Genomic DNA, 23,893 nt, shown 5'->3' on the forward strand with positions numbered 1-23,893 from the left:
AGGATAACCCTACTATGCTAATACATGGCTGGCCTTTAACCTTCTGGACAGATCAACATGCAGTGCCATTAATGGTACTATATGAGCAAAAAAGACAGCAATATCAGGGTTGTAATTTATGGCCTGCCAGGCATAAGTCTGCAGATAAGGGCTATACTTGCTGTAGCTCTGCATAAAACATGCTGTCAATTTTGTTGATTTAATGACAATTAAATAAAGGCTATCAAATGTATTTTATAGAAAGCTTTTAGTTGTGAATAACCATGTTCCTTTTCAGTTTCTTCTGAATCTAAGTGTTTCTAAAACACAAATGCCTAGATGGAGATTAAATATACCACATAAAGCCATATTCCTCCTTGGACTAAATTAAGCATCTATTTATGCTCCCAGAAAAATGTGGGAGGCTGGAAAAGCCTACATGAGAGGGCCTGTTGTAAAGAAGTCTGCTTCAAAAACATAAATTTAGTTGGGAATTGGTCCTGCTTTGAGCACGGGGTTGGACTAGATGACCTCCAGAGGTCCCTTCCAACCCTGATATTCTATGATAAATAAATTAAATAAATAGGGCATCAAATGGCACAGCTTGGGGGGTGGGGGACAAAAAATACTTCCGAGCATGATGCAACAAATATTGAACTGATGGAATTAACCAAACAAAACATGAATTAAATCAAATACGTGCTAAAGGCAAGTATGCATTCTGTTGAAACAAACCCATTAGAAATCTGGAAATAAGGTAGGCAAACTGCTATCATGTTAAAAGACAACATCTTGAGCAGCATAGCGTCTGTATAACAAACTTCCATTTTGTTAGTAGACACAACAACAAATTTAATCCAGAACATCAAGCATTCTATGAAAAATCTGATTCAGAAGCCCCTTCTCACAGAGAAAATCCAGTCCATTATTCTTCCTGCACGATGTATCTTCCTATGCTAACAACCTTGGAAAAAGAAAAGTGGAGTTCACCAAAATAAAGGAAGGTGCAATACAGCAATTTAAAATCAGAATAATCAGCAAAGAAGGAGGTGGATCTAAAAAAATTCCAGGAATCCTATCCATCAAACTTGAGGCTATATAATGGGATTGGGGTTTCTGCAGTACTGTCCCCACCTAGGAATAAAGCTTTTACTGGAAAACCCAATAAAATTCTAATTTGCAAAGTAATTAAAAGCCTGCTTTCTGTTGTTTGCAAAAATAAATTAAAATGCAGTAAACAGAATAATCTTGATTTCTTTTTTTTTTAATTAGCACACACCAAGGAGGATTTATACTCCCTAGAACAAGCAGCTAATGCACTGGGATACTTGCTTCACGTTATAGGAAACTCAAGAGGCACTAGTAGTAGCAGTTCCTTTCTCTTTTGATGGGGCAGGGTGGGATAAAAAATATAAACTTTTTATGGGTCAGAACCTGAGGACCCAGTCACAGCTCCATAGCCTAGCTACGGTCTGTGCCTCCACCGTGGGAGGCAAATCCCAAAGGACAGCCACCCCTGCTAACTCCCACCTCCCCCCAATAGCTTTGGGTCTACTCTAGAGCTGATCTGCCATTGTCCTTGAGCTAGAATTCCTGACTTTGCCCCCTTCTATATGTTGGAATGGAATTGCAAGGGCATGTCATTGGAGATGATGTCTCGCTAGTCTCCCCAGCTAAGTGAGAGCTAAACAGTCAATGAGGGGACTGAGCAGCCCCACCTCACCTCTGCCCAGTATCTGCACCAGAGCTGACAAATGCTCTATTGGCCAGAAGCACCCCTGATGGCAACTGGGGAAGCACATGAATTTCCCTGATCATGAACAATAGGGTTGAGTGTGTGGGTGAATGGAAGAAGGAGCAAATTGGTAAATAAGGTCAAGTGTATGTGGGGGAATTGATGGGGTGCAGGAATCAGAGGTAACTTGTGGGTGGGAAGACAGCAGTGGAAGTTAGGATGATAAGCGGTACATTGGGTGGTGGCAGGGGAAGGGTGAGAAAAAGTGAGGACTGGGACAGAGCTGTGAAGGAACAAGAGAAGGATAAATAGTGTATTCTTCCACCCCTGCCTTTTATTGTAAATTGTTGCAGTTATTCATTCTGCAAAGGGGAGGGTAGTGGGAGATGGAAGAGTTGGTGCATCTCTCTCCCCTTCTCCCTACTTCCCAAATTCCGTAATTTCCCCCCAAACATCCCATATTGGACAGCATCTCATTTTCACTTGGGAAAATTTGGTTTAGCCACAAGGGGAGGATGGAAGGTAGGGGGAGGAGGAAGAAAAAGTGGAAGCTGCAGCCACGGCATTTACGTTTAGGTGTTAGCTGCCATCTTTAGCAAGGGCCTGTTGCAGAGCTCTCTCTCCTCAACAGCTTTGTGCACACTGTGGAGCATTTTAATCACACTGACATTGGTAGGCCCCCCATGGAATGGGCACCTTGTGCAGTTGCAGCTTTGGCAGCGCTATTGGAACTAGCTGTAGAGTCCAGTGAGGGCATTTGCTGTGGCAGGAGAGAGAGTTCTGAATTCTAGACCTCTGCGACTGGTAAGCCTTTCAGTCCACCTTTCTGAGACGTTCAAGATTTCTAATTCAATGCATTTTGCAGAGCTTCATTCAAACTGTGCTTGTAGAGTAGCCTAGCCCATCAACACAGATTTCATTTCACATTCATTCTGACAACAGAACTATATACAGCAATATCTTATGATGGGTTAGCTTAAAATCACCAAGGTGGTTTGCAGAAGCATGTGAACTTTATAATGGCACTCAGCACCACCTCTGTTGCCAAGTATTGAACTTGGAATAGTGCAGTAGCTACATTACCTATTTCTAATGATACACTAATCTTCCACTGACACAGAAAATCCAGTGGTGTCCCTTATGTAATATGCAATGGCTCAGCCCCTGCACAGTGATGATGGAATATTATGGTGAGTCATTATATTCTTACTATGCAAAATGCCTGCAAATGGATTAGCTTTTTAGTATGTAGTGCTGTGTCTGAACTATGTATAGCCATAGCAAAATGTGAGAGCTCTTCTGATTAGATGATGAATGGAGAAACTGAAATGACCACCTATTTATATGGGGCCCAAAGAATCCAAATTCTGATGTACATAATTCTAATCTTGTTTCCCTTTGTAAAGAGCATTTTGAAAGCAAAGCCATCCAAACAGAATTTAAATACAAGGGGTGGGTTAATCGTGTTTTACTTAAAGCAAGAAAAAAAAATCCAACATTAAGGTGTTGATCTTACAAGTCCTCCAAGTGCAGAATTCCTATTAAATCAATCATGCTCCTGCACATGATGGGCTAGCAGGATTGGACCAAACATTGATGCTTCTCCTCATTCATGGATAGCTTTGGGAAGACAGAATGAGTCTACATACAGACCCCAAGCCTGCACTGAGTTCTGTGTGTGTAAACCCCATCACCCATGCAGAGCCCTATTGACCACAAGTGATGTGACTGCAGGTTCGGCCTCTTCTTATTTCCCTCCGCTCTCTCCTTGTAGGCTGGCCAATTTTCAAAGGGAAGACTGGGGGACTGAAATCCAGGTGCTGGGTTGGGGCCACAATTAGCAGTCTGAGCACAATTCCAGTTTGAGTTCTGGTTTCCTTTATTAGCTGAGGTTGTACATTTACTTAAATTGTAATGCTGTTTTTATGGACGTGATAATGGGATGACTTTCTTTTAGGCATTATTTGTCTTTCACGTTGTCAGTTAGCAGAGACAAAAGTACATTCATATTGGCAACTCTTCAGTTGGCCTATTTTTGCATAGTTTGAGCTCCCTTCCTTTCTTTCCCTACTCTTCCCTGTTGGGAATCAATCCTTTATGTGGATGAAGTAGCTTGCACTTCAATTTCCCTTCTAATTTATTTGGCTGGTGGATTCTTCGTTAGTTTTAGTTGAGGAGTTATGTATTACTGTTTTATTATTTACTTATTACAGTTCCCTAGAGACCCCAGCTGAGGTTAGGGACCCACTGTAGTAGTACTGTGCAAACACACAATAGGAGACAAACTTGCTCCAAAGAGCTTGAAGTCTAAATGAATGGTGTTTGGTTGCCTTTATAAACAGATGGGATGACATTTGTAATTCTATAGGGCCTTCTGTCTGAGGATCCCACAGCACTTTACAAACTTGAGAGAACTACCTCTCTCACAATGCTATATTGTTAACACCATTTTCCAGATAGAGGGACTAAAGCAAAGAGGTTATATGATGGAATTATTTTCTTCCCAGACATCTCATATGCATACTACAGTGTAATACACATGAATGCAATGAATATGGGTGTTTAATTTCACAGTTAACCAGAAGAATAGCTCTGTGCCCTTCTTCACAGCATCAGTCAGTAAGTGCATATTGATTTGAAGCAAATGTAAATTAGAATTAATTTTTACTTCCTAAAGTAGTCAGATAAGGAAAGTTTCTATTGATCTTTGTCCTAGAAGCCAATTATCTGGATTAAATGTTTTTATTCCATGGATTACTCAGTATGGTATTTAATCGTTTTGCACTGATCAATGGGAAACTGTATATGTAAAACCAAAACACTGTAAGTTAGAATAGTTAGAATGTGATTTATTCTAAAAAGTGTATCTTGTTCATTTACCCCCTGCCTCTTCCTGATCAAAAGCTGTGACTACAACAAACTCAATAGCAAGCTGACACAGTCCAGTGAACAGGGATCCTCCCTGGCACCATTTCAATTTCATCTTCCTTTTCCTTTACTCTACTCAATCCATTTGTGTTTCCTCCCTCACCCAGGACTGGAAAGCTTACCTGTTTTAACTCCCCCTTATTGTCAAGCATTTTTGTGGTAATGCTCTCTGCAGGACAGAAGCTCATAGCAGCAATCTCTCTAGTTAGTCCAAAGTAACTGGAGAAATGAACACTAAATAAACAAGGTGATGATTATAAAATGTATACTCCATTGAGCTGAAATTACTAGTGCAATAGAGGACAGGGGAAATGGACCAGTGGAATATTATATAGAAAAGCCCCTAATTTAGGTAGTCTGTAGACAGATTCCTTGATAGCAAACAAGCAGAGGCCAGATTCTGCTTCCATTGAAGTGGGTGGGAGTTTTGTCATTGACTTCAGTCCGGGAAGGATCTGACTTTAATGTTTTACTCCTAGTCTCTGCACTTGCTGGATGACTGACCTCCAGCCATTTTTGTCCTGCCTCATAATGTCCAAACACTGCCATTACATGTTTCTATTGCTAAAGCAGTCCAGGCTTCAGCCCCAGAGCGATTTAATCATCTTGGTAACATCCTGCTCTCAAATCATTTTCCTGGCAGTAGTTTTAATTACGTTTCAGGCTCCTGAATGAATTTGTTTTCCCGGGGTCCTTGTCATATTTAAACTCTTATCACGTCTGGATGCCTGCAATCACTGATGCATTTGTTTTAGGGGATGAATTAGTCTTCTGAGCATGTCCAATTTATGAATTAGATTTCATTGAAAGCTTAAACTGAGAGAGAAAGAGCACAGCTTTGTGGTACCACTTTCCCAGTGTGCGGGAAAACATTACGTTTTCAGTTAGATCGTCAACGGAGAATAAGATCCTGGTCTTGAGCTTGGAACAGGAACCCTGGAATGCCATACTCTCCTCAGCAGCATCTTTATCACACCAGCCACGCGCGTTCCTGTTCCTTTTTACTTTGCAACACGATACAATTTTGTCACTGAAGTTTAAAAACCAGGAGCCAAGTATTAAGATTTTCTAAATCTGCGGCTTCCATTCACCCTTGCCTTTTCCCCAGAGCTGTTTATTTGTTATACTAATGATGCCATTGATTGATGAATAAGTTCCCCCCCCTTTGGGGTGAGGCGAAACCCCCAATTTTTAATGCAACCGATTACTCCAGCTTCAAACTTTTAGCCCGCTCTTCCCTTGCGAGAGGGTGGGTGGGGGCAAACGCCGAAACCAAATAAAGCAGCCGGGCTGCGATTCAGAGGCTAAGTTTCCAGACTGGCCAGGAAAAGGTCGGTCAGATTTCCAGGTAGTTCAAGGAATCAACCCCCCCCCCCCATAGAGGTGGGCTCCCAAATCTTCGTTAACAGCGCTCTGAACTTCGGTCCCCTCCACAGTGATGCCGGGGAGAGGGGGACACAGAGTCCTGGGGGAAGGCTAGAGCCAGCATCCTCTGACCTCTTCAGCAGCGGGAAAGCTGGATTGAACGGAGGCGCATGAGTGGATAGCGTCTGCTGGGAGTAAAGCAAGCCTGGGCAGCTGGTGGATACGTGCATCTCCATGAAATCCGCACTAGCCTGGGGAAGAAAGCTGTTCCCCACAAGTGATGATGGGACGCTTTCCCCCGGCAACCGGGGAGTTGCTGGGATCAGCTAGGATTCCCCCCTTTATGTTAGAGCGCCTCTTCGTCCCCCTCTGCTCTCTGCCGGTCAGACTGTGGTCAGATTCATTGATCCGGCATAGATCCTTCTCTCATATCTCAAACTCCCCTTCCCGTTGAAAGCCTCCTAGCCGCCCCCCCGCGGCTCTGTCGCCACAGACCTTTTCTCCCATCCTGTGCAATCGGAGCCCTTCTCTCCACATCTCCTCGTCCCACCCCCTCCAGCCCCCGTTTTTGGCTAGGCTCCTGGATTCAACTGGGCTCCACTGTTCCCCTCCTCTAACCATCTCCCCGTGTGTTTCGCCCAGACTATATTGAGTGGTGAGTCTCTGCAATCACGTGATCTGTGGGGGGGGGGTCCTCCGCAGTTTGCTGTGTGCTGGGGCTCAGACACACACAGAGTGGTGTAGAGCTGCTGCTGAAGTCTCTGCCCTGCTGCTTCCTCGCAGACACCCAGGATCTATCCATCTGCATATATTTTTAGCCCCAACCTTTTTCCTGCTGTCGTCCCCCTGCTTTCCCGTTCTTTCCATCGTCTCAATCTTGGAGAATCCTTGGGGTTTCGGGGTCTGGGATTTTCTGATCTTTTTTTTTATCTGGGTACCTTTCCTCCCCTCTTCTTTTCCCCCATCTCTGTCTCTCCATCAAACCCGGGCTGATGTGCTCCGCGAGAGGCTGGAAATGGAAGTGGTGATGCTCTGGCTTTTCCCCTGGATATTTCAGTGCGTTTCAGTGCGGGCGGACTCCATCATCCACATTGGTAAGAAGCGGGGATGAGGGGGGAGAAAGCAACAAATACAAGAAAGGGATGTTGTCTCCTTAAAACCCCATCCTGTCATGGGCAGAGGGCGAGGGAGCCCCATTAGCTCCCCAGCGAGGGGGGCACAAAAGCCACCCGAATCCTCTGAATTGCAAACTTAGCAGCGAGATGAAGAAGCGACGGTGGGAGTCCCTTTTGGTTGCAAGGACGCTGCGAGCACGTTAGCACTGAATCGCAGCAGGGGTTTCTCTGGAAACAGGACGCAGGTTTGCTGCTGCCGTTTCTCCGGTTGTACTAAATGCTGGGCTCAGACCTGTTTGAGTGCGAGGTTTTCTCTTCCCCAGCCACCCGCAGTAAACAAGGCAAGATAGAATAGGAACCATCCCGTAGGGGAAACTTTTCCAAAAATCCCTCCACCCCTGGCGCCCCCTTCCCCAATCAGAGCAGATGCCACTATAACAGGAATGCAGGAGGGACAAGTTGGCTGGGAAAGGGTTAGGAGACGCTAGATGCGCAGTAGCAGTGTGCGCGCAACTGTTGTGGTTTGAATAAGGGCTCATTAAAACCTTTGGGCTGCGAGGCTTGAAGTCTCCAGCGAGGAGAAACCTGGCTCAGCAGTGGGGGGAGATGGGGGAAGGAGAGGCTGGGGCAGTGGAGCATGCAGGACGGGTAAGTTTTGTGGCTTCTAGGAGCCGGGTAGAGGAATGTCCAAGGAAAGTCTGGCCGGCAAAAGGCAAAGGCTCTGCAGTCACCGTTTGGCGGGTGTCGAAAGGTACCGGCAGGAATTAGGATGGTGGTGGGGGAAAGAGAGGGACAAGATCCTCCCCAAATCCCTCGGGCTTCTGGCAGATGAGAGGGGAGGAGATGGAGAGTGGCGGGGAAATGAAGAGCAGTGATTCCCATCCGCCTTTAGAGGAGGAAAATCCTTAGGGAGGAGAGAGAGAAGCCATGGAGCAGGAGAGGCTGCGTGGGAGTTTAGTCCGGAGCTCGAGAGCGCGCGCCTGTGCCCTGATGAACACGGAATGGAACAAGTTTGCCCCCTCCAGGCGCCACGCCTGAGGGGGCGGGGGTGAGCGTGTGGGTAAATGTCTGTGAGGGTGGGGACCGAGTCTGAACCACCTGACATGGTGGCGGCGGGGAGAACGAGGATGCTCAGACACCAGCCCTGTAAAACAAGCGGGAGGCTGAGGGCCGGGGCCGGAGCCCACAGCATTGCGGATCTAGCCGAGAAAAGGGACCGAGTCAACTTCGCCCGCTGCGCGAGGAAAGCCCTGAGCTCCCCGTGAATTCCGAGGGGGGAGGGCGCGGGGAAGCCCTGGTTGCGTCTCATCCTCGCAGGCGCTGGACACACTGACAGGATTCCAGCTGCACCAGCAGCACGTTGTTCACCCTGGAGGCAAACTGGAGATTTCGGACTTTTTTCGCCATGTGCTGAAGAGGAGGAAAGCGCGCCCCATTTCTCAACGGTGGAGCTGGAGAGAGGGGAGTCCAGAGACACAGCAGGTGGTGGAGGCCAGACGTCCATAAAGCCTCTGTCTGTTTGCCCTTTGACTGCCAATGGACAAGGTGAAGGCCAGCTATAGATCTGTGGCTTGTATTCCTGCCCACACTTAGTGTTATTTTAGCGCCTCTTCCAGAAATAAGGGCTCCAAAAGAGTGACGGGGAAGAGCCTCCTGAACCTGGATTTGCGAATTTACACGCGAATCTTTGTAAGGCTTCATGACACAGAGCTGGTGTGAATGAGCAATATTGTATCAGGGAGGGAAGTGACTTTTAAAAATCCTTTAACCTAAAAAATCCTTGATTTGCATAACAAGATAGCAAACCTAATGTGCACACACACGCTCCCGCAGTCAGAGTATATTATGTAACACAGCTCGCCAGATGTTTTCATGTTAACTGCATAAACACGGCCCTGAAACTAGAAGCTTTCAGGTTACTAAACGCACAGGCTGACTCTAAATCAGCGTGTGTTTGTGTATGCAGCAGAGATTCAAAACCCCAAACAATGAGAAACTTAGGTGAACAGCAGAAAAAACCCAGAGCAAAAGTTGGTTGTGTTTCTAACATCTCTCCTTTTCTATTACATTCAAACTCACAAAGCAATTTTTTTTCTAGGGGGTTTGGTTAAAAAACAGTAAATGACGGTTTGCGAAAAATACATAACCCACTGGGCAAGAAAAGGCTTCATGATGCAAGTCTAGTTGTGCTGCACCTATCCATTGCAGTCAACTCACGCGGAATGAGTCCTTGAAGACTGTGTGTGTGTGATTTAATGTGTCTGAATACATGCCTGTGTGTGATTACCGATAAACCTGGGAGCAAGGAAGCTGTTTTCTGTTAACTTGTTTTGAAATTCTCCCATGGACCCGAGCTCAACAACGTTCTCAGTGCCACACTGAACTGGCCGTGTTAAAACACTGCACTCGAGCGGAGATTTATATAGATGTGTATACGTGAAACTTTAGGCACGGGGAAATAAACTAGAATAGTAATGGAGCCTCCCCATCTCCCCATTAACTCCCCCACCCCTCTGTCCTCCTGGAGGAGATCAAATTCTGATGTGATCATGCCAACAGGTGCCATTTTTGAAGGAAATGCTGCCAAGGACGACGAAGTCTTCAAGCAGGCGGTGTCCGATCTGAACCTCAATGACGACATTTTACAGAGCGAGAAAATCACGTACTCCATCAAGCTCATAGAAGCCAACAATCCCTTCCATGCGGTGCAGGAAGGTAAGCGCCGCGGGACGGGGCTCGGCTCGGACCGGCTGCGAGGGCTTCGCAGAGCCCCGGCTGCTGGCCGCGGGGAGACTGTAGTTCTGCTTCGCGCGTCTGTTGCAGGTGTTTGTCAGGGGCCCGGGCTGAGTCGCCTTCCCGCCCGAGGGCGTTATCCTCCCCTCTAATAATACACTGGGGGTGGGGGATGTTGGCTCCAAAGAGCAGTTGAGTTCCCCCTCCCCCCATCTCCTGTCTTTTACTGTCAAGCTTGGCAGGGCTGCTGGAGCCCTGTGCGCTGGGTGCGCGATCGGGGTGCAGGCGGGTGCCGGCTGTTCTCTTCCGAAGGCGCGGGCAGCTCTGCAGGGGCTGGAAACTTTCCGGAGGCCGAAGGTTGGCGCTGTTTCCCAAGGAAAGAGCCCAGAGCGGGAAGCTGCCTGGCGCTGCGGTGCCTGCTCGCGGAGAGCTGGCAGTCGTGTGAAACGCCTTCCCAGGTAGCAGCCGCTCGTAGTGCGTGTGAGCTGCCGGGCAGGCAGGGCAGCGCACGTGTGCCCGGGGCATAGAACACGAGGATCTGGCCTGTTGCCCCCCGTCTCGCTGGGCAGGTCTCTTTCCGCAGGGTCAGAGCAGTGGCGGGTTTCAGGCGCTGGGGGAGAGCAGGGAAGGAAGGCTGCTCAGGAGCTGCACAGAGGCGATTTCGCTCAGCCTGGCAAGGGCGATCCGGCTGAGGAGCCCTTCCCTGGGGAAGGGAGAATGTGAGCACGGGGCTTCGAGTTGCAACAGGTGCCGGAGCGAAGGGCACCTGAAAGCCCCGCTCACTGTCAGATGCTTCGGATGTTATTTATTGGGGGGAGGGGGGACAGCGAGAGGTCAAACCACCCTCCGATAATTCTGCGATGTAAAGTCAATTCAGTGAGATCCAGGGACACTGACGAGAGAATATCGGAAGTGGAGCCTGCAGGTGCATAAGGGAACAATTCCTTTCTACGGGAATAAAAGGGCCCTGGTAGTTACAATGCGATGTCCCTGAAGGATTCAGAGTGAGTGTGGGTTGGGCTAGTTTTACCTTTCTCATTTCATTTGTCTCCTGACTTGAACTCCCCATGTCTGTAGAGGGGCGCAGAGCAGGGGTCTTGTGCCTGCGTGAGGTCTAGTAACTCCAAAGATTGCTTCAAAGAATGTGAGTGGTGAGACACAGTCTGAGCAGTCTTGGTAAGAAACCAAAACACATTATTGGTGCCCAAACGTTTAGGCTGCCTCTAGCCCCCTTCTGCTATTTCTAAGGTCTGTCCTAACTTGTTGCTGGGTGAGAGAGAGCTGAACATGGAAGAAAATATTAAACATCCATCAATAAAGAGGCTAAGTGCTGCAATGTGCGGGGACTGCAATATATGTGAGAAGTTGTGCAATGTCAGGGGCCTTGAAGCCCCCACCGTGAAACGATGGTGCTTAGGCAGAGGCTTCAGGCTTTTTTCTCCCTGCCTGAAAGTGAGTTTTGATTCAAAGAGTGAGGGATAGTTTGATTTTAGATATGTTTAGATTTTACCAGTCACAGAGAGGATCAAATACAGCTGGACTAAAATAAGGACTGGTTGAGAGATTAAGAGGAAGTCTTTTGGGAATGGAGATGATGCTGTCCTTGTAGTCTGCTGTTGTGTTTAATAACACTTTATTATCATGTTAACCGCCTATTGTGTGGATGAATGGAGAAGTAAGTTTTTAAATTAGGGAGAAAACTGGGAAAGTGGTTAGAAAAACAGCTGTTTTATTTCACAGTCTTTGATCCCACTGAGATTTTACGTGTGGATTAAATAGGGTAGCTAAGTAACTGGCTGAGCATTTTCCTAGCGTTTATAAGGTCTGACAAATAGTTACACAGGTAAATCATTTCAATTAGCTTTTATTGCAAAGGAAAATGTTTGAAATTAATCAGCTTGCCTTTACAAATAAGACTTTAAAAAGATGTTATTGAGGTTTGATGAAGAAGCCAAGGTTGATTATTGCCTGGGTTATTTCAGCAGCAGTGTTTCTGAGTAATAATTATTCTAGAAAAGAGAGCTATTTATATACCCTGACGAGTATTTTTAAAAATGACTCATCACTAGTCTTATCCTTAATATTACAGAGCACAGGGAAAATGATCTTTTCCTGTGTGAAAATTTGCACTCATACATATGTATTTATGTGTAACTTGTGTACATGCAAATTATGGTTACAAAATTTCATCAAATATTCATTTTCATAGACCCCAAACAATTCCTTTTGGCATCTTTTTGCCACCATGCATGCTTCTTTGCTGTCACATAAATCCAAGACAGCAACAAAATAAACCTGTTTGGGGAACTGATCCAAAACCCATTGACATAGATGGCATTTGTTCAATAGGCGTTGGATCAGGCCTTACATTCTTGAAAAGGGGGTAAGAAAGGTGCTTGTGACTGGGGAAAAATACATATACACAAACTATGGAATAGCAGGGTTGATTATTGGCAAAGACTAACTGAAAGATCAGCTCTTCCTACATTTGCAAAATGTCAGTGTCTTATATTGGAGTTTATTCATATTCATGGAAGTGACAGGAGTTGGCTGGCTGAACAAGTGCTTCCAACAGTGTATCCTCTTCTCAAAAGCAAAAGGTTTAAACTACTTTGGTCACACTGGGATATAAACTGACCGTCTTGTGGACAGCAGGTCCAACTGCTCAGCTTGTTCTGAGGAACTTGACCAAACTAGAGAATACTTCTTGACTTGGTAGTTTTCTTATTTTTCCTTTTAATTCTGCAGGAATAGCAGTACCTCCAGGAAAGAAGAATATTTCCAAAGTAATAATTCACTGTGAAAACTGTGCGTTGAAACCCCAGGAAGGATTCTGGTCAGACTTTAATCTGTTTGGTACAGATCATTAGGCACCACAGCATATCTTCAGTGCCTGAAAAAGTGTAGGACCCAGATTTTCTTGGAGATGCCCCCTGGGGCAATGGGGATCTAAATTTAGAATAATTTCCTGGTCTCCATGCTGGAGACCAGAGGAAATGTGGAATAAATGTTACAATTACATTGAAAAAACATCCTTTGTCACCTAGCTGTTAAGGTTTGTGGGACCTCAGAACAATCCTATCTTCATCCTGTGTGTCAATATCTTGCCACAAAGGGTGAGTTAAAGGGCAGCTTTATTGGTTCAAGTCAGACCCTCCCCCACTTTTGAGGGGTTTGAATTTCTTTCATTTGCAACTGTTATTCAATTTGCTGACAGAATGATGCATGGGATTCACTAGTAACCATTCTATTTGTAGGTGCAGTATCTTTCTGCAAAATAATACATGGTGTCAGTCTTACTATTCAAAGTTCCATTGTAATCAGTTATGCAAATGCCCTACTCATTTCACTAGGACTTTGCTTACAGTAGTCAAAATAACCTGGAGCAAATCAGCTGCTCAAACTGCTCACAGAATGTTGCTCTCACTATATAAAATGCACCAACACCCACATTATTCTTCCCGTGCAATGTCTTTCTAAGCAGTGCCATGGAAATCAGTGTTGTAAACATTAGATTCATTGTAATGGGACTCTGTGTAGTACAAAACGATTTGGAGTAAAAATAGTCCAGTGTGATATTACTGCCAGAGTAGCTCACAGAATCAAACAAAGCACACAATATTATTTTTTTGTTTCAAGTACCTTTATAAACAGTATTACCCAGTAACACTGTGAATTATTCTTGAAGTCCTACTTAAATCAATGGTGCAAGCAGGCACTTCGTTTCAGAGGTACTAAAGTAATATTATGAAAAGTAAACACTCCATGTGACAATATTTATTAACGGTAACAAGAATTTAATTTCTGATTATTTTTTAAATGCACTTGGGTTGATATTTAGTATATTGGTAAGATTTTTTGCAGGGGGAGGAAAAAGAATTGAAAAGCAGCAGTATTTTTTCAATAGGATTAGTTCACTTCCAGGAGTAATGGCCTACTTAAAGTATTTTATTTTCCAAAACCAAGCCATTTTCGACACAAGAGATATACAGATATACCTTAGACATTGGAAAAAGCTATATGGACCTTTGCTCAACAGAATACAGTGATGGTGAATGCCCAGTAACTGCAATAGGTAAATGAGAGCCGAGCCTCTTTCTAGTCTCTCTTTAGGTGGACTTCCATGCTAATGGACTTATAGGTGCCTGAGCATAACAGTTAACGTGGAGCCTAATTCTAAAACATGACCCTAGGTGGTTCAGTTTGCATCTTGTGGGGTAAACTTCCTCTTATGACTCAGTAATAATTTGTGTTACAGTCGTGCCTAGTTGCCAATGGTCAAGGCCTCATTGTGCTCAGGGTTGTGCAAACAAGCAGTAAAGAGACAGTCCCTGCTCCACAGAACTCACAATCTAGTTTTATAACAAGATGCAACAAGTGGATGAAACAATCAAATGGGGTCAGCGGAGAAGTATGACATAACAGCGAAATCTGGTGTCTTTGATGTATATGTAAAATAAGACTTGATTTTATATTTGTGCTCATGTACTGGCATGGCACTTTGTGGAGTATGGTCTTTATGCCTATGACAATTAGTTTTAGTTGAGGGGAAAAATCATTTTCATTGTAAATAGCTTGCAAAAAATCAAATTCTGAGAATGGTTATTCTGGTTTGGCTGTTCTATAGAAATCAGCAGCAGCTGTATAAGCAATGTTAGTTTAATTATTGATCCCTATTGTTCTCTTCATTATAAAGAAGTGGTGTGCCAACTTTTAACCCAACATCTGTAAAAGTGCTGAGATGTGAACTAGTGCAAATAATTTGTTTTTATCAGTGACCTTAGCAATTCCTTAAAATGCTGCAATTTTTTTCTGAGCTAAGAAGTTTGAAAGCTCAAAGGTATAAGGAACTCTTTTACAGATAAGACTGTGAAATATTTGGAAAATAAAGTTTTCAGTTCAAATAGCCATTTCTGTACTTGCTGCTGGAGTGATCATGTTGAGGAAAGTGAGCATATGTTTGACAGTGGAGTCCAAAAGACAACTGTAAACCAGTTTCTAGCCTGCCTTGAAAATACGTCTGTTTAAGGTTAAAAAATATTATGTGTGTGTCTGTGTGTATAAAATAGTTTAACAGTAGATCTAAATGGTTTAAACACTGTTGGGGCATAAAGGCTAACAGTACAAAATACCTTTTGCCATCTTAACTGTCACAGTGCATCATGGGAAGAGGATCCGATGGAGGTATTCATTCAGAAATCTTGAAACTGTTTTGAAATGCCAATACAACCTTTCCTAGAATTGCAAATTGTTCTATTTTCATAGACAGTGGTTCCTTTCAAATGAATTGTTTCTAATTTGGGCAACCTTGCATGCCTGCTGAGGTTAAAAGGCTCTCAGCACTGGAAAGTGGAGCACACTTTGGAATTCAGTACATGCTATGAGAGTGAGGATGATGTTCCATAGGTTGATTGTAGTTATCTGTTCATTCTGTGCATATTGCTGTGGTACATGAGTGACTCACAGTTGCTGACTTTTTTGGGTGTGTGTGTGTGTGTGTCGGCGTTGTGTACCTTGGAGTGAAGCTGTTCCCTTGTCTCTTGCATATGGGACTTGGCAAGGATGTGTGCTTCGGGAAGTTCTCAAACTGCCGTAGCCAGGGGCATATGTTTCAAGTTACAGAAACAGTAGGTATTGAGCATTTTTGTTTGTTTAGATGTAAGTTGAGCGGCATGTATATGCCTAAATGTACAAGCGAAACAGCGAAACAGGAGCATTATCTTGTTGTTCTAGGATTTGTTTACTCAGCTAAAATTCAAAGCATAACCTAAACACATGCATAGCCTAAGAATATAGAACTGTGGAAGCAATTAGTGAATTTCTGTGAGGTTCTGGGTCTCTCTCTCCCCACCTCACCCCTTACAAGTTTATTTCAAGATAGTGAGAGTGACACTCTGAGTAGAAACTCATAGAGGGGACAGAAGCTGTATTGCAAATACACCTGGATAGAGTCTTCAGCTTTCAATTACAGAGACTGCTTTCTCCTTGGGTTGAGAGCAGCTTTAAGTGTAAATGGCCGCATAAACAATAAATGGAGAAATGCCTGCCAGTCATGGTGAAAGTGTCCCCCTCAGGCTTTGGGCAAGCTCAGTACAGGTCAATATATAAGCCTAGGCTAAAATGGTGTCATGTAAACATGATATAAGGCATTCTGATTTGTTTGGTTATAGTTTTTAGATGAAAGCATGGCCCCAGAGGTGAAAGTCTGTTGTTTCACTATGTTTTATGTCTTCAAGGTGTTTAGTCCTCGAACATGGGGAGAAGAAGGGTGGGAGTGTGGGTAGAATTGCAAACCATAATGGATCTCAGGATCCTAATATATTCTTGTTCATATGAAGTGATTTTTTAAAAAAGATTTTCTTGATTTGGCTGCATTGGATGGGAAAATGTATTGCTTGGTTAAGAAATACTACGATGCCTCGTATTTAAGGTTAAATATTTAATAATTAACATAAAAAGGATTCTAGCTTTTGTCTGCTAGACTTGCAAAGAGTTGGTTTTTATTAATGTACTGTCATTTAATTTTTTTGCTACTTGTTTCTCATGTGTCTTTCACTATCATATAGCATCTCCTTTATCTACCAGTCTCTTGCAGCTCACTTGAGCATATATTTCAAGCCGGTTTCACTGGGATACACTGTCTTGTTTAGAACTTTTTGACAACTGAACTCTGAGTTCTCTGGAGTGAACATATTGTTATATACATCATTTCTGGTTTCATTCTCAGCTTTCAATGCATTCTCAAAACCAGCAGATACAGTGTAAGCAGGGGATTACTCCCCTAGTCCAAGAGACCTGGCTGTGTAACTGCATATTTTCTAACTAGTCTACTGTGGTTAAAAGCTGTTACTCAGTGGGGTGAATGTGCTTAACATTTTTACCTCCTCATGCCTTCCGAGACCAAACTGAGACTTGTTAAGGACTGCCACAGGGAAGGCATCTGTGACACTGTCATCTCATTCTGCCTGTGCTTTTATGCTCTTTAATTGTGTGGTTTGGCTAGAATGTTTCACAAAATTAAAGAAAACAATGTTTTGAAATCTCCCTCTCTCCCCTCACATGTATTTTTGTTATGTTATATTAATGGGAATGACCCTGTGTTTCCTTCAGTTTGAAACAAATATGCCAGTATTTCATAAAGGGGCACAGATTCAGTTAGGCTGAGGATGAATGCAGCCTATGAACTGCAAGCAATAAATCCAAGTACATATACCTCTAATTATAGCTGGGTATTTTGAGGCATAGCTACTCACTGTTCTATTGTAGGTGGAAAAATGTAAGGATATCTTGCACGTGGGAGACTACTGTTCTGAAAAGGTACCCCAAATATTTTTTATTTTGTAGAGCGCATACTGCCCTGGGATTAATTTCTTTTCCTCTCAAACCATATCCTTCAAAAGCAGCCACATCATTTTGGCTCTGTACCATGTGTAATGAAATGCATTCATGCGTATGCAGATCAGAAAAAAAATGTATTGAATTTCCAAGTCCTGTGCTGCCTCCAACACATGACATCCATTGGGCTTCGTACTTCGGCTATTCCTACTTAACAGTTTTGGGAAATTTCCCTGCTTTGCGCTACTGCTGGTGCAGCTGTACCAGTGCTAGTGACAATGGGAGTGGCCACTTAGGCACTTTCACCACTATTTGGCTTAACTTTGTTTAGGGTGTGATTAAAAATGCCTGTGCCCACAATTCAGTAAAGAAACATTTCTAACTTATTTAGAGATCAACATTCACTTGAACTGCCCCATTCTCCCTGGTACTAGTACTTTCAAGTCAGGGTTACATTTCTCAACTTTCTAGAATACTGTTCTTGTACAGAAAGCTAACTTTAATAGCTGTGCTGGCATCTGGTCAATTGGGAAACAAAATTATAGCTAATTTATAATCAAACTTTGTAGACAGCTTTCCTAACAAAAATCTGTCCATATATGACACCCTGGGAAAATGATGTGAATAGACAAATTACCCAAGAGGAATGGGGTTTGATCCACAAAAGAGGACCAGCAATCTGTGTGTGTGTTTGTTGGTGAAAGAAGAGATTTTATGCAAATACGGTGGACATATCCAGTCATTAGAAAGTATTGGGTTGCAATCTGTAACCAAATATGACAAATTAATTTTACCAAATAGTCCTTTGGTAATCCTCTTGGGCTTCCTAGTGGAAATGGTCACACAAAAGGAAATGCAGAATTAATATTTCATCAGCTAGTAGCTGCTTGGCCATTGGTAACCTCTCACTGGAAAAAAACAAAAATAGCCCAACCATTGAGGAAAACTATGGGAGGTTATGGAAAAATTAACACCTCAATTATATACCCAGCAAAATGGAAAGATGACAGATAGATACCTGGATATTTGGTTACCTTTTATTCAGTACTCAGACAAAATACATTCATCTGCAAAAAACCTCGCACGCCTGCCCAATGTTTTTAATATTAACATTTGATAGACATACCTGCTTTGTTAAATATGTGTATGTAGAGATTTCATTCAGTTTAATAAAATCAGTAGAAATGACATTAGTGTTGTGATGATGCTCACTCTGTAATATGGTAACACCCTGTTAAACAGAAAGATCTGTTGCCCATCTTCCTGTAAAATGTCTCTCTAAACAAAAGCTAAGTGTTGTAATGATTGTTTTGTTTCTGATATTTACATGTGAAGGATATGTAAACTTGCTAAAACTTCCTAAATAGTAAAAGAAAAAATGGCAGTACTCCATCTATTCTAAAACTCCCACTATTACTAGCACAGTGGAGCTCCATGAATGGCAGTATAACAATGGTCCTTGTTTACAGTTGGCTTGTTTCTCTCTGTTACACTGTTAGCTACTCTTACTAAATGTTAGTAGACAATTTGGCAGAGCTGGTTTGCAAAGACTGTGGCTGCCCTGGACTTCTTAGAGCAGGTCTACATGACATAGTGGCTAACAAGTTTAAGTGATAGTGGTTAGAATGCTGGAGTTGCCTAGAGCCCTATCTGCACTATTACTTCTACCCAGGTGGAGCTGCGTCCGTGCTCTCTGTGGAAAAAGCTTCTGAAAAGGATAGAGTAGACACAGGCTGGGTGATTTCCTAGAAAATGTTAGACAAGGAAGTACAGAATGAGGACAGCATATGACCTACAAATAGCCTATATTACAGCCTGTCCTTGTTTCTTTTCTCCCTGCTAATATGCAACCTGCTAATATCTTGATTTAGCAACCACTAGGTGTGGAACAGTTATAGATTTCAAGATAATTTAATTCACCGAATGGCTGCAGGATTGGCTCACTGTTCTCCTAGAATACCAAATGGTCTCACCCTGTTTTTCATTAAAGATTTAATACCAGGGAGCTATAGTCAGGTGTTATGCTACTTTCTTTACTTATACAAAATATGTACAGTATTAACTGGTGAACTGTGAAGCATCATCACAACTCAGACTTAAACAGTGTTTATAAAAATGTAATGTTGTGTCAATGAAGTTTTTTTATTTTAAAAATAAATTATATATTTCTTCTTGTTTATTTGCACACTTTGGTAATCCTTGATGGGTCTCCCCAGTCACTATTTGAATTAGCGAGTTCTGCTATAAATGTGAAATGAGTTTGGAAGATCCTCTCTCCCTGTACTTGTGCATGTTTTGGTATTAGAATTGTTAAATCAAATAACCCTAACTATTAAAATACACTGTATGTACTGTGTGTATATATACAAGTGATTTAGATGCTGGATATACTGTAAACCTCTTTTACACTGAGTAGAAAAATATCTTGATCTTATCTGCATTCCTAGACTCTAACTGCCACGGGTTATTAAAGAAACCCTATATTCCAAGCACGAAATTTTAAATTGCATCTTAATGTATAAGAATGGATGGAGTTTCATATTTTGATGTGATTTATCCTTTTGTGGTCCAGACAGAGTGATAGGAGTTCAAACTATAGCTCTTTGAACAGAAAGGTTATTACCAGGTTTATTAAAATCGTGCATGGCTTAGTGTAGTTGTATAAAAAGATAAACAAAAGATAGTTATGAGTTCTTCTTACAATAATGGCTCAAAGTTAATGTTGTGTTCAGTGAGCCTATGGCTAAAATGGTTACTGAAGAGATGTAAGTGAAATTTGATACTCTGCGTCCCAAAGATCACTTTTTTGGACAAATAAGTGCTTACTTCCCTAAGATAAACATCAAGTTACAGCAGTTAAAAAGGACATTGTTCCATACTTTCAAATAAATGATATGGACAATAAAAAGAGGTCTTCTCAGGAAGCAAGTAAAACAATATTTAGGGGCCAGCTGATAAGCAGAGCCTTTTGGCTGAAATGTAAGAAGATGAAATTTTTGCCATTCTAAGTAAAGCATAAATTGTGTATTGGACTTTACTCAGTTTTTCTTGCAAAAATAGATATTTTTATCTCTCTATATATAGATAGCTATAGATATAACTTGTCATACACTTATCTAAAATTTATTCTTCTGAGAGATTCTAAAATGAATTGTTGCTGTATTTTTATTTGTCCCCAGTGGAATGTTGGCATCTGATGCTTCTAAAGGTTGCTTTTCTTATCTAACCATGTAGAGGCACCTTAGCTAAAATGACTGATTGGAAGCATTGATGCTGTACAGTAGATTTTATGCACTGACTTTAAATCTACCTTTTCTTAGAGGAGATTTTCATTGATCTAAATCTGCTCCAGCAAAATAGAAGTGGCATGTTGAAAAATCACATTTTGTGGTCGCAGTTTCACACATGCTTTCCATAGTTCACGCAGACACATGCATACATATTTGCACATATCCAATTTTATGTTCGACTGCTTCCTCGTGCACTTGAGCATACAACTTCTGTTCATATATACAGAAATAACGTGCTTTTGATTTTTTTTAGAATTTAGTGCAGTTGAAAAGTGCTAGACTGTCGGGCCTGGAGACTGAATTCTACTAATCATGGGATACATCTAGGGCATGAGGACCTGCAATCTTCCCAATACCAGTGCATTTCAACCTTGACCTATAGAAACCACCTCTAGAACTGAGAAGTGAGTTTATTTTCTGTGTCCCTTCAACTGCTGGTCTCTTGGGGTTGAGATGAGGAATAAAAGAGCCAATTAATGCCAATTGTGACAGTAGTATTTGGTGATGTGATACTTGTCCGCTAGGAATTGGAGTGAGGCCACTAACTAGCATGCAACATTTTGAAAATCTATTCCATAGTGCAGGAAGATGTGTAATGATTTCAAGGACAGATTATAACGATATGCTAATATGCCAAGATTTCTCTCATTTACATAGCTTTAAGGCAATAAGTACATAAAAATGAGAAACATGTTGAGACAGTTTTCTTTTATGTAGTTCCTAATGGCTTGTATTTAATTATAATTTGGAGTCTTGATTGCTGTTCTTCAAACTATTTTCAGGTTTGTGAGTTTTGAATGCTTTTAGTTGGCCTGCAAGGTTTGCTTGATCAAAACATTACTCAGTTTCTCTGGTGGGTAACTTTCCCCACATCAGTGGTTCTGCTCTGAAACTCTCATTTGACTTTGTTGTGGCTTCTTGATTCCTATCTATTTCCCACCCTCCCCTTTTAATATTAGTTTAAATATGCAGTAAGAAATGATATCTTGAAGCGCTAATGATATTCAGTTAAGGGTAAAAAGAACCAAGAGGCATTAATTTAAGTAGTGCTGTTTGGCTGCATTAAACCACCCGCAGGGTTTCTACTGTTTGACCTTCCTGAGAACCATTCCCTTAACAACCTCTCAAATAGGGGGAAAAAGGACAGTAAGAAGGAGGGCCTGAAATGATTTCCACTTACATTCAGCTGAATAATGTCTGAGGAATGACTGGCATTCTAGCCCTCCCCCCCTAAATAACCCCATACCTGTGGGATCCTAGCCCTCGTTATTCACCCAGTATCTTAGTTGAGTCCTTTAATTCATTGCATTTTAACTTGCTGTCTCAGTCTTTGAGATTTTAGCTAGCAACTTCATTCATAAAATACTCTGTAATATCATCTTCTTGATCAAGTTGGCCCTCTGCCTCACTCTTATTTAGAAAGTGAATAAATACAAGGATTTTCTGTGGAAGGAAATTTCTGTAAAGTTAATGAGAATTGGTTTTGTCAGCAGATGAATGCATCTATAAGACCAAGGCTTTTTATGATGGCTGTGCATTGGGAGGTGATAATCATCTTCTGCTTGTTACCACATGGTATATATAGAACCTGTAATGATAAGGTGCAACATTGTCATTGCTTTTTGGGATGTTAGTGCACTCATGAGTAAGGGGGGAGAGCTGAGTGAAACTCAGTGATTTTGGTTTATGGTGGATTTGAGTTCCATTCCATGTTTGGTTCACCTGCACCTGAATTTTGCTTTGATTTAAATGAACCTTCCCAAACTCAAAGGAAAACTTGATGAGTTTTTCTTGCTTTTGTTGTTGTTGTGACTGAAATCAAGTGAAACAGAATTTTGCTTGGTTTGCACTGGTAACTACAATCCAGAGGAGGAGAGAGTAGATGCATAGTATTGGTCAGAGGGGGTTTCAGGTGCATAAGAACATAAGAGCAGCTGTAACGGGTCAGACCAAAGGTCCATCTAGCCCAGTATCTGTCTACCGACACTGGCCAATGCCTGGTGCCCCAGAGGGAGTGAACCTAACAGGCAATGATCAAGTGATCTCTCTCCTGCCATCCATCTCTATCCTCTGACAAAAAGAGGCTAGGGACACCATTCCTTACCCATCCTGGCTAATAGCCACCATGAATTTATCCAGTTCCATGCAAAAGGCTGCATGGAAGAAGATGCAGAGGTGATGAGTGGTCTCTCAACTCGAATCACTCAACAATACAAATTTTATGTTTACCTAGTGCTTAATCTTTTGTAGTCTCTCCCATTTTCTCTCTTTCCCTCTCTCTCTCTCTCTTTTCTTCTGTCCGAAGTACTTCAGTTACTATGGAAACAATAATCTTATTGGTATGGGTGGAGCTCAGTGACATTACCAAGAGCAGAACAAAGTCTGCTAATTCCATGGATTGCTCAACATTCCATAGTGAGTAAGCTGACTGTACCTCATAGGGCTGGATTCTTAAAGTGGCCCAGAAGGCCAAGGGAGTATACCAGGCTGCTAAGAGGAAATCTTGGCTAGTATTCAGCTGGAGGCAGCTCCTTCAGCAGCCGACCCTTGTGCAAGGGGAAGGAGAGGGTATTTCAGCAAAGTGTGGTGGAATGGAGCTCCATTATACCTGGTCCTCCATTAGTGTAAGGTCTCTGCCCCACTGTAGCCGCCCTAACTTGCACTAGGGGTGAGTGGTTCCCTGTGCCTGCCACTCTTGCTGGATCATAGTGGAGCATGGGGGCCTATGTCCAGATGGAAGCATCACACAAACTAAAACACACTCAAAAATAACAATCTCAGAATTCATTGCTACTTGACTGGCTTTGAAAGAAGGGCTGGAAGGAAGATGAGCAATTGTGGAAGCTATCAGGGAGTGCTTTTGGGGAGGAAAGACAACATGAATTGGCTTTCAGTCAAGCAGTATCCTGAATGAGCCACAATTTGGCACATGCTGACATACAGCATGGCATTCCTGCTGCCAGTGGGGGCTTGGCTCAGCACTGGTATTCCCAGATCCATTGGAGCACACAGACAGAAATACTGTGAAGCATAATGTAAGGCTGCAATATTTAACAGGGATGTTGTTGTACTCTTGCTCACCTCTCCCCAATTTGATCCAGAAACAGAGCCCATGCCAACAGTAGCACTGCTATTAGTAAGAGAGGTTCAGAGTTACAAAATTGAGAGGGGACTCTAGTGGCTACAATTACATCTTGCTTTTAAAAAACGCAATCAAATGCAAATAGAACATAAAATCACAGCCACCAACTAACAAAGCCCACACCTAGGGGGAAATCCTGTCCTTACTGGAAAATCAATGGGAATTTTGCTATTGTCTTCAATGAAGCCAGGGTTTCACCTCTAGGATGGAGGTCAGGGTGGACAGCCCCTGATAGATGAGGAAATACTTCTGTGTCTTATGAACATTTATC

At 42.7% G+C, this 23,893-nt stretch overlaps 1 protein-coding gene across 6 annotated transcripts in view; it reads left to right on the plus strand.

The window, feature by feature from the left end:
* The first annotated feature begins 6,731 nt into the window (after positions 1-6,731).
* The window catches only part of GRID1 (glutamate ionotropic receptor delta type subunit 1), an 845,542-nt gene continuing 828,380 nt past the window's right edge, over positions 6,732-23,893 (plus strand). For all 6 annotated transcript variants that reach the window (XM_050958562.1, XM_050958557.1, XM_050958559.1 and 3 more), the window contains exons 1-2: positions 6,732-7,101; positions 9,682-9,837. In XM_050958562.1, the coding sequence (XP_050814519.1) occupies positions 7,023-7,101; positions 9,682-9,837 (235 nt within the window). In that variant the 5' untranslated portion in view covers positions 6,732-7,022. The remainder of the gene's footprint in view (positions 7,102-9,681; positions 9,838-23,893) is intronic.

The sequence above is a fragment of the Gopherus flavomarginatus genome, chromosome 6 (genome assembly GCF_025201925.1).
Source record: "Gopherus flavomarginatus isolate rGopFla2 chromosome 6, rGopFla2.mat.asm, whole genome shotgun sequence".
In the NCBI taxonomy this organism is placed as follows: Eukaryota; Metazoa; Chordata; order Testudines; family Testudinidae; genus Gopherus; species Gopherus flavomarginatus.